The sequence below is a fragment of the Orycteropus afer genome, unplaced genomic scaffold, assembly GCF_000298275.1.
Source record: "Orycteropus afer afer isolate SDZICR_OR568_19922 unplaced genomic scaffold, OryAfe1.0 scaffold00570, whole genome shotgun sequence".
Taxonomy (NCBI): Eukaryota; Metazoa; Chordata; class Mammalia; order Tubulidentata; family Orycteropodidae; genus Orycteropus; species Orycteropus afer.
Window position 1 is genome coordinate 1,475,095 of NW_006922157.1, and position 11,503 is coordinate 1,486,597.

General features: G+C 52.1%; 1 protein-coding gene across 1 annotated transcript; it reads right to left on the reverse strand.

The window, feature by feature from the left end:
- Positions 1–498: 498 nt before the first annotated feature.
- Positions 499–11,203, reverse strand: EFNB1 (ephrin B1). The gene is made up of 5 exons (XM_007955997.2): positions 11,076–11,203; positions 2,335–2,612; positions 1,410–1,502; positions 1,074–1,202; positions 499–914 (listed from the first exon to the last, which is right to left on the reverse strand). Exons 1-5 carry the CDS (start codon positions 11,201–11,203, stop codon positions 499–501), a joined length of 1,044 nt encoding a protein of 347 aa, XP_007954188.1.
- Positions 11,204–11,503: the final 300 nt, after the last annotated feature.

Consider the following 11,503-nt stretch of genomic DNA (forward strand, 5'->3'; position numbering starts at 1 on the left):
CCTCAGCCCCAGGTCCTCTTAGATGGGCTAGGCTCAGAAAGCTTGGGAAGGGACTGCATTTTACATTTTTCCATGTTTCTTCAAAAAAACAGATGAAAATGAGTTGACAGCTAATAAATGAACAAAAAAGCATTAAAAGCAGTGATGATAGTGGACAAGCAGTCCTGGGAAGGGGGCATAGGGACGCGGGTGGGGATGGGGCCAGGGGGGCATCTCCCTGCCTTCTGTCCATCAGCATCCAACCCTGCCCACTAAGAAGGGGTGCCCCCACAGAGCCCAGAGGCCTGGTCAGAGGGGGAAGGCACAAGAGCATGGGGGTGAGGGGCACAAGCACCCTCTCCAAAGCCCAGGGAGCAGGGAAAGAGGGGGCTTATAAAAGCCAAGAAACTACAAAACTAAATACAAACATGGGCACAGCTGGTAAAGGGAGAAGGTATGGGGGAGAAGGAAGAGGTGTGGTCCAGACTGTCCTCCAGGGTCTGAGGCTGCACCAGGCACTCAGACCTTGTAGTAGATGTTCGCAGGGCTCTGGGGTGGCATCTCCTGGACGATGTAGACAGGATGCCCATAGTCCCCACTCACCTTCTCATAGTGGGGGCAGTAATTATTCTCTGTAGTCCGTAAGGGAATGATGATGTCACTGGGCTCGGTGCCTGCTGTGCCACTGGCTGCCTTGGGACTGGCCAGTGTACTGAGTGAAAGGGCAGCTGCCCGTTGCTGTGTGTGCTTTCGGTGCCGCTTGCGCAGCTTTAGTAGCAGAACCGTGAGGAAAATGATGATAAGCAGGAATATGACACAGCCAGCACCAACAGCCGCAAACAATGCCACTTTGGAGTTGAAGAAGCTGTCGGGGTCCCCACTGCCACCGCCGCTACTTGTACCTGGCCCGCTCTTCTCTTCCTGGTTCACAGTTTCTGAAGAAGGGAAAGGGAAGGTAGGAAGGGTCAGCCAGAGGTTCTAGGGAGACATGCCAGATCTTAGGCTAGGCCTCGGCCTGCTTTTCTTCAGAGATATGGCCTCACAGGGAGATTAAGGAATGGTTTCTGCTCTCTGGGAAACATTTATATACTCACCATGCTTGCCATCAGAGTCCCCTATGGGGCCCCGACCACGAGGAGCCTGTGTGGCCATCATGACAGTGTTGTCTGTCTCCTTGCTGGGCCAGCTGGTAGTTAGCTGCTCAGGTGTCATAGCATTGGGATCTAGGGGTGGGGAGAGGAGAGGTGAAAAAGAAGAACTCTGCCAGCACAGGTGCCCTTGATCATCTAGGGTAGGCCTAGAACAGCTTGTAAACTGGACCTCAAATTCTCAAACCCCACTGTTCCCTCCTCATTCTCAACACATCCACACCCAACCAGGAACACCTCTTCTAAAAGCCTAACTTGGGGGGCCTCAGACTAGGTACTCACCTTGCCCAACTTTCATGACAATCTTCATGGTGCGTGTCCGGCACACACCTCCCTCACGGTTCTCTAGGCCCTCTAGGCTCCCATTGGATGTAGCTGCAGGAAGAGGCCAAGGAAGTCAGGGGAAGAAAAAAGTCTGCAGCATTCCCCAGAAACCCTAGTGCTGCCTCAGCCAATAATAGGGTTAAAACTGGGAGTACAGGAATGGCATATAACTCCTACCTATCTGTGAACCTTTCTACTTCCTTCCCTCCCACCAGGAACAGAATAGCATAGACCAGATTGGGCCAGCCCAGACCAAGAAATAGCTCCTCCCACAGGGGCACTATTCCTCTATCATGTCCATGTCTTGACTCTGCTTTCTCAGTGGCAACAATAAGGTATGTCTTCTCATTCGGCAATGTTGCTCAGAGGAAAAGTAAGTAAAACTGGCATTATAAGGGAAACTTCCATACAGAGTGGAAGAAATCCTGGATTACAGGTCAGGAGATCTGGGTTGCAGCCCCAATCTTTTCCCTAAATCCTTCTGTGATATAGGGCAAGAAGCCCTTTCTCTTGGGGCCTCCCTCAGTTTCCTATGAGGAAAAAGGCTGAGAGCTGGCTGATCTCAGAGGTCTCTGCCAACTCTGCCATTCCCAAGATTAGATCTTAGTAGGCAAAGGAAATAAGAGAGAAAGCAACAAGAATTGGAGTTCTCTTCCACCCAACTCCTGGAGTGTAAAAGACAAGCTGGCAGTGGGCCCCTTGGGCAATATTGGGGCTGAGATTATAAGGCCAGACTGGGAGGAAAGCATGCCAGTCTTTAAAGATGAGACCAGGCAGGACCTTAAGTGTGTGCACTATCCTTGAACTACTTAGAAGCTCCCACTACTATGGGTTAGAAGAGAGTTAAGCCCAGGGGGAGAACCACATGGTGGATAGGACTCACAGGTAATATAGTAATCATGGTGCTTCTTGAACTCCAGGCCCATGTAGTTGGGGCTGAATTCCTGGAACTTAATGGTGAAACGGATTTCCTGTTCTGGTCTGTTGCAAGTGACCAGCACATTGGGGTCGAGCACAGTGCTGCAGGCAGCTGCCTGTTCAGGCCGTACCAGGTATAGCTTATAGTACTCGTAGGGCCGCCCTGCTTCTGCTCGGGGGCAGATGATGTCCAGCTTGTCTCCAATCTTCGGGTAGATCACCAGGCCCTTCCCACTCAGGAACCTGCCCAGAAAGGAGGAGATGGTCAGCCCCAGGGTTGGGGGCCCAGGCCATCCCAGAAATAGGGAAGGAAGAAAGCAATGCAGGCCAGGCTGAGTCTACTAGGTGGAAATGGTAACAGTACACATTCTTCCCTTCCTCCAACCTCAGGCTGATGGGGGTGAGGAGAGAGAACCACACTGCCAGTAGGGTGTGGAAGGAGTGGCCTATGGGCAAGGCTGCCAGGCTGTGACTGCTCGGCAGGGTGGGGCACTGCCTAGTTGGGAGAGCCCTTTGTCCTAATGTGGCATTTCCGCAGGGGACTGACTGACGTGGCCAATGGGCTGGGTATCAAGGTGTCAGGTCTGGGCTGCCTGAAGGTGGCAGCATCCTCTGTTCTCTTTCCTGCAACATACTCACATTCCTGCATAGCTGCTGCCACTACCTCCCCTAAACACACACACACACACACACAAACACACACACACACACAAACACACACACACACTCACTCCCACACAGCAAGTACACACATGCCTTAGCCACCACCCCCGCAGCTCCCAGCCAAGGCTGGGGGAGCTCAACCTGTCTAGGAACCATGCCTTCTCCCTCATTCTTGCTAATCTTAGGTATGATGGGAAAGATAGGAGGAGGCATCGCCTGGAGCCAAAGGATAATAAGTACAGTCTCTGGTCAGGTATAGCTCCACACAGCTCTCTACTCCCACTGCACAATGTCCTACAAGTGACCACCTCACCCCTACAATGCAAGAGCCTGAATCCCCAAACTTGAGCAGGCTCAATTCTAGGAAGAACAGAATGAGAGAAGGAGCCCAACTAGGGACAACAACACATGAATGATAGGGCCTCAGGAACCCCACTCATCTGGATTCCAATCTCCCCACTGCTACACTGCTGCTACCACAGGTCCTCAGAGGAGATGCACAAATGCTTTCTTGGGCCAGGTTTGTGTTTTAATCCAGAAGGCCAGGCACTGGGGGAAAGCAGAGGAAGGACAGCTATCCAGAGCCACTTGTTCATATGCCCCTGTCCTTGTCTAAACCTACAATAAGAAAAGGCACAGATAGTAATCAGTTAGTTATTTCTGAGCCTAGGAAGGCTGGATCTGAGAGCAAAGTAGTACCATATAGAAGAAACAAACACAGACTTTAGAATCAGACATACTTGGCCCTTACTAGCTTTCCCAGCTTGGATGAGCTGCCTGACCTCTCTGAGCTTCACTTTCCTCACTTGTGAATTAGGGAAGATACAAGCCCCTACCTCCCTGGAGGGAGATGAGATAGCACACATAGAGCACAAAGCACACAGTTGGCACTTAATACGTTTAGCTTCCCCTAAGCAATAATCTGTTAAGAAGCAGGAGGTCAGATACTAAGTACCTATGAGCCTAGTCTTGTTTCTTGGAAAGAAAATCAGAAGAGAAGATATAGCCTCATCTTGAGGAGTAAGAGACAGCATAAGGCTATCTGTAGGTTATGTGGAAGGATGGTGATTCAACCAGTAAATATTGGAGGCACTGAGGAGGAAGAGCTCATCTGACCAGGATGAGCAGGGATGGTTTCACAGAAAGGGCTGGATAAAAGTGGCTTCTGGGTGAGAAGTAAGAAATCAACACACAGAAAGAACAGACAGCAATATCTAGGACATAAAACCCAAGCCAATGATTTTTTCCAGGTTGGCTGGGGGAGAGTAGAGAAGAACAGAAGACAAAGTGGAAAAGATCAGTTAGGACCAAATCAAAAGACCAAGGATGACAATAAGTAGTAGGTTACATCCTATTGGTGACAAACTCTCAAGGAAGAAGGAAAACAAAGGGCTGAAGTCAGTGCTTAAAGAGAATGAAGCTGACAGTGCCAGACAGGCTCTTCTCGGAAGAGCACCAATTCAGAGGCCACTGCAATAACCTGGGAATAGACTGATTCCAGTGCCCTCATCCCAGGGATGGAAATGATACCCAGGTGGGAGAGTAAGGGAACTAGACCAAGAAGATGAAGGAGATGAAGAAAAGCAGCCCTCCTTTCATGTCAGATTAGACTCCACCAGGCTGGGATCTACCCAAGAAAAGCCTGATATTCAGGAGGGCAAAAGCCAAAATGAGAATGTCTTCACCTCTTGGTACCTAACTTTATTTCACTCCAGAGGGCCAGAAAGGAAGCAGGCATAGAATGGAGGTCCATTTAGACATCTGAGAGGGAGCGTCCCTACAACATGTTCATAAAAAGCCAACAAGTTTCACCAAAGCTTCTATAATTCTGAGTGCTTTTCACTTTCCAGTACTCCCACTGGTTGCATCTAGATAATAGCATCAAACAACTTCTAATGTCTTAGAACCAGAAGAAACCATACAGACTCATTGAGTCTAGGCCTCTCATGGGATAGAAAGAATGATCCCTTTGAAGAGAGATACTCAACGTCAACTCCAGGGACTTAAATCCATCCAGGATGTTAATCCTTAAGGGTCTAACAGGCTGAATTCCTGTACAGTTGCACCTCAACAAGGCCCTACCTGGAGATGACAGCAGGTACATAGAGTGCATGGAAAGGGGTACAGGCCAGCTCACCTTACTAACCACTTGGCCCTGGCTTAATCACTGGGGAGCAAGTCTTGCCTGCCCTGAGCTCAGTCTCCCATCACCACTCATGCCCTGGAATTGGAACACAGGGCTTCTAGCTACTTGGAGTTCTACATTCAACCCAGAGACTTTGACAAAAAAAAGATGTCTATATAATGGGTGGGGGAGGCAGAAGAAGGAAGGACTATTCCCCCTTACAACCCTCAGACTCTCTTCAACCTTAGTGAACAGTGACTTCATAAATATTCATCAATTCATTTGCATAGCAGCTGGCAGAGGGAAACTCACCTTCCCCTAAAGAACATCAGCCCTGCAGGAGGGAGAAGAACCTGATGAAACCCACTTCCCTTGACTCTGATCTACCATAATGGTGCCTTCTGAGCATCTTCCCCCACCAATGGGAAAACTGCAACTTGGCCTGTGAGAAGCCCAAGAAAGTGGCAAGGGGCTATGAGAGGTGGGTTTGAAGCCAGTGAGAAAGAAACCTGAAACCAGGTACAACATTAGTCATACCATACAGGGGGAACCTATGGGTCTCCCTGCTACTCACCAGATCAGGAATAAGGAAGGGTAAGATAAGAAGAGGAAGAGGTTGTACTCAAGTTAAACTCTTTATCCCCCATCTTTCAAAAATTACTCTCCCCACTATCAAACCAAGTTTTCCTGCCTGGGGCCACCCCCAGACAAAGCCCTTTTCTGGAAAATAAGGGGACTGACATGGCCAAGCAGGAACCCTGAAGCAAGTGGCCATGGTAACCCCTGAGGCCTTTCCTCCCTAGCCTCTGATAATCCTGGGACCTCAGAGAGACACCTCAGGGAGTAAAATGACTTGGGTGGGACAGCCTGAGCTGTTTCTGTTCTTTTCTTGTGACCTGCCTCTTCTCCTCCAACCTAGCCCAAGTCTCTCCTTCAGTCTTTCTACTGAGCTTTCTACCATGACTGCTTAAAAGAATCCTGGGATATAAGAAGACCAAAGGGCAATCCCTCCAGCAATCCCTAAGACCCTAGGATTGGTCAGATGCCAACTGACCCTGCCCCCCGCCAGGCTTCTTTTATCTAGCTGAGTCCTTTGCCACCCATACACATGTTATCTACATGTTACCTACATGGGAGAGAATTTGCAGCTATGTGGGGCATTCTAGAATCTTGTAGTCAAAAAGCAGCCAAAGGAGAAACCTGGCACTAGGCCATGAAAGTCCAAGTCTGGTAGAAGACTCTAGCTACCACATTGATTTTGTGACTCTACCACCACTGTGCCTGTACCCTGAAGCCCAAGCCAGAGCTCAAGTCTGCTCTCATCCCAGCTAGGGTGGGGAGCCCCCAAATTAAAGGCTCCTCTTCAGTCTACAAGCTCCACCCAGTCCCTGAGGCGGCAGGAGCAAGCCTGGCATGTCCCAGCAGTGCCCGCCCAGGCGTGGGTGGGCAGGAGCAGCAGCTGGGTCCTGGCACACATACAGTATTATCATAGGCAGGGAAGCCAGGAGAGTCCCAGCGGAAGTCACCCTCCCCACCTACTCTGATCTACGCCCTCCCCTGTGCCCCACATGGCCACAACTAGTGTCCACTGGAGGCTTAACACCTCCCTCCTCATTGTCTACTTTCTGTTGGGTCCCTGAGAGGAAGAGAGATTCCCGGTCCAGTGAAGAACCAAAGGTGTTACTTAGAGCTCAGGAAGGAGCGTGCCAAGCAGCCAGTTGACTGCCTTTAGCTTTGGACAATAGGAGGCAGACCAACCACAGTCAAATGAGGAAGGCAGACCAGTGGTCACTCCACACAGGCATGACCTGAGTCACAAGGACAGATGCGCACACACCTGTGAAGTGAGAGGGGAAACCAGGGGCAGGGAGTCAGTGTCTCTTCCCAAACCCCACCTTTAATATTTGTTTCTCCTAGAATCCGGAGCAGCAAGATGGCCCAGAAAGAATGGTACATATCACAACTCTTCCCTTACCAGCTCACTGATTATAGATACATCACTTCTCTTTTCTGAGCACATGCCACCTCATCTGGAAAATGGGGCAATGCTTACTTCCTAGGGCTGTTGGGAACACACAATGAGATCATATATGAGAATGCTTTGTAAGTAGCAAGGTGTTGCCTGACTTAACATGCCAGACACAGTATCATTTAGAAGAAAGAAGCTGAAGGTTACACTCCTGGATGTTAGCACCCCCATCCAAAACTACCACCATGAAAACACACCCAGGAAGGGTTGCTATGGTTCATGAGACTGGAATTTGGACTGTGACTGATGAGCATCCCCTCACCTCAGCTCCCCTAACGATCAGAGGGTGAACCCTCCCCAAAACCTGATGATTCCATGGCAACCATTGGCTTCCTGGCTGGCCCACACTCCTCATAATCCCAGCCCCTGAAAACAGTAATTCACAGTGTCCAGGGCCTGCCCATTCCCATCCATCTGAACTGGTGAGGCAGCAAAGAACACAGAGGAGAGAAAGTGAACCCTGTATTCATCCCCCAACCCAACTTTCTAGGCCTTTCTTGCTTCTGCCCAGAGGCCTACGGTGCAGGTGGGGAGGAAAGGGAACTGGGAACTTTAGGAGCTGCTGGGTTCCCATCACTCTCAGACCCACACCTGTGGCCAATCAGCTACAGAATAGAGGAGGTCAGGTCCCTTGCCACACTGGAACCCTGAGCTGGGCTCCCCAGGACTGTGAGTTGAAACAGCTGTGAGGAGGCTGGGGCCAGCATTTTTGCTAGGAGCAAGCAAGCATGGGTTAGGGTCTACAGCTGCCCCCATCCATGCTGAAGTCAAGGGTCCTGGACTCCAAGCTGGAAAGCCCACCCCCAGTCCCTTACAGGGAAGGTGTAATGTGATCTCAGGCACATTCCCACTCCCTGGAGGTGGGGGAACCTGAGTGGGGGGCAGGAAGGGGTCAGAACAAGACTGAGAGACTGAACTGCAGCAGCTGGACTTGGCTGAGGAGTCAAGTGTGAGCCCTGCTGGCTGCCCTGAGCTTCCCCAAGGAAGAAGCTGGGGGAGGGGGCTGCCCTGGGTCCACTTTGCTCATATCCCTCCAAGCCCCACTCAGGCACAGGCATACACCCAGGTCCTTGCTAACCTCTAGCCAGTTCCAAACTCACATCCCCACACTGCACTCATAGAGCAAAAGTGACAAGAGGGGGCCAAAGAGGGAGAAGCTCTTGACACCCAAAGACTACCACCCTGGAAGGCCCCAGAAACTCCTTGGAAAAAAGACTGGGAGTCTTGGGTCAGCCCTTCTAGCCCCTCTCCCTCCAGTCAAGGCTGGGGTTGTATTCTTCCAGGAACCTGAAGCATACCCCCAGCCCCACCACTTGTTTGTTTGATTTTTTTTCCCCAAGGAGAAAGCAATAAGGCAGGGTTTATAGATGCTACATTTTTTTTTTTTTGAGGGGGAGGCATTGTAAGCTCCTGACAGGGCTGAGGAGAGAGACCAAAAGCTGGGAGGAAGAGGGGAGGAAAGAGAGAAAATGAGCCTGCGAGGGAGCACACAGGCATGTGCGAGAAACAAAAGGACTTGAGAAAAAGAGGCAGAGAGTGACTAAGAGTGAGAGGGAGTGTAAGAAAGAGGGAGAACAGACAAGCCTAGCTGGAGAAACGAGGTGAACGCGGTGAACGCAGCTCACAGAGGGTGTGAGAGGGAGAACCCACATGGACTTAAGAGGGAAAACTCAGGTAAGAGGCAGAGGGAGAGACAGAGTCTGTTTATTTAAAAGGCTGTGGCAGCCTGAGGGTTGGGGACGATGGCCGAGGCAACCCCCAGAGCTGGAGCTTAGCTCTGCCTCCTTACTGTCCTCTTGCTCCCCCCTCAGCTACCCCTCATTCTTCCCTACCCACACTTCCTCACCTCCACACACAGACTGTGGCTGGATTCCAGACCTGAACATAGATGGAACTCTGGGGAGGGGGCAGTTCTGGGGGCACCTGATCACTCCCAGGGTCTGCTCCATTACAGGACAGAATTAATGCAGGTTCTACTGAGTTCCCACCCCCTCCCCATTCCCAGGATGCCTGCCCCCAACTTGAGGATGGAGGAGGACTGAGAGGATGAAATCTCCAAAAACTTGCAAACCAGTCTACAACTCTAAATGTTCAGAACACACAAAAAGGGGTAAACTCAGATAGCTCTTGTTTCTCCCAGCCTCCACCTCTTGTACTGTGCAGGAGAGCTCCTTTCCAGCTGTGGAGCTGTGTACTATCTCTGGTTAGAGACCCAAGAGAGCAATTAGGTCATTCCCATGAGCCCCTGTGATGGGCTACCCCAGGCAAATTTCAGCTCTCCTTTCTAAAGAGAGAGCATTTCTAGCCTCCACACTTACTGGGGAAAACTGGGTGCTTCACAACCTTTCCCCCTAGGCTGAGCAGCCCTAGGCCCCAGACCATTTTGAATCCATGCTGTTAGGAGAGTGCTACTTGCAGCTTGGCTATTTGGTCTGGGAGAAATTCTTGCCAATCCCTTTCCTTTCAGAGGCAGAGCCCTCTACTCTGACCCTGGTTTAGCCAAACCACTGACCAGTACTGGGACCCTAACTTAACCCAAGAACAAGAGAACTAAAGAAGCCACCTTCTCCTACTCCACACCTAAGATATGCGCCAACCCTGGGACCCAAGAAGCCAAGGCAGCAGGAGCCTAGGAGATTAGCAGAGAGCCCAGTGAGTGGACAGGAAGAGATTTTAGATACAGGAAACTGAGAGCACAGATAGGACAGGCCAAGGGCCCCAGTTTCCCACTAACAGAGGGTGTCACACACTGTCTGGACCTCCAGAGGACAGAGAGGAAGAGCAATTTTGACCCTGGGCTCCAACCTGAGCCCTGAATAACAAAAGAGAAAAAAAGGCCACAGGTCACCACAGCAGCCCCAGTGACTCCCCACTAACAGCCAGAAACCACTAAGCCACCGCCCTAAAAAGTGTATGTTGTGGGGGGGCTGGGGCATGAAGAGGAAGGAGCAGGAAAAAGTGAGCTCTATATAGCTGTCCCCCAACCCCTCAGAGAAAACTAAGCAAAACTCTCCAAACTAGAGGACACGGGGGGGGGGGGAGGGGGGCAACGGACCCGCCTGGGCAGGAATCACTCCCTTTCTACCCATCTCCCAAGCAAGCTTGGCCACCACTCTCCCAGGCAGGACCTGGAAGCTCTACCGCGGGCTCCATTGGACCCCCGACGAGCGCGGGATCGAGCGCCCCCACCCCACCCCCGCAACAACCCCTCTCCTACTCCGCCCCTCTCCGCTCTCCTCCTTTGTGATCCTGGGAGCAGCGCCCGCCTTCCCACTGCCCCGGCTGGGAGAAAAGGCGGGGGGGAGGGGGGTGCTCAAGAAGAGACAGCAAAAGCGAAAAGCCAGCGAAGCAAACAGGGAAGAAAGAAAAATGAAAACGGGAGAAACCAGAGTGGGGATATAGGCGCTGCCCACTCGCCCCAAGCGCAAGGTTCCTCACGACATTTCCTCCACAGCTAAGCAAACGAAGAACCTGTGTTCTGCCTCATCCCCTGCCCAAATCAAGCTCAAACAGGGAGCTGCCCTTGGCGAATACCGTCACGTTTCCAGGGGCCCCGAAGAGGGCTTCATTGTAGCTCACACACAACTCTGGGTTGTGCTCTCAAGCGCTCGGACTCCCCTGCTCCGCCTGACGCGTCCATTTCGACTTGATCTTGGACATGCACAGGAGAGGGCCGGGAAGCCAAGGGGTCACAACCCCTCCAAATGCCCCCACCCCAATCCGCAACACCCTGTCCCGCCAGCCCGCAAGAAAACACCAAAAAAATCTAGAGACAAAATGGGGCACCGCTCTTCCTCCGAACATCTCCCCACACGCACTTGGGGTCACGCGGTCTCACCTCGAAGGAGTGCCTCCCACCCCCGGGGACCAGAGCGGATAAGTTACTCACTTCGGATTCAGAGAGCTCCAGGACACGGGCTCCAGGTTCTTGGCCAGTGGAGTAGCAAGCCGGCACAGCGCCAACAAGACCATCGCCACAAGCCATTTGCCAAGCCAACGCTGCCCAGGCCGGGCCATCTTCCCGGGGGCAGGCTTCACTTCGGGATACCCTGGAACCTCCTCAGCAAAGCTTGCCTCGCTTTCCCGTGCTGCGCAGCGCTCTGGAAGCCGATCAATCGCCCATCCTCTGCAGCCACCGGCCTTGAAGTGCTCCACTCTTTCCGGCTTTGGTGTCGCTCTTCTCCGCCCGGCCGGCCAGGAGGACTCACTGGGCAGCCGGCCCCAACTCGGGCATGGGCTGCGGACTCGGAGGGCTCGTCCTCTCTGCCTTTCCGACGCACGAGGCGCGACGGGGGCTCTGCGCCCCCGGGTGATCCC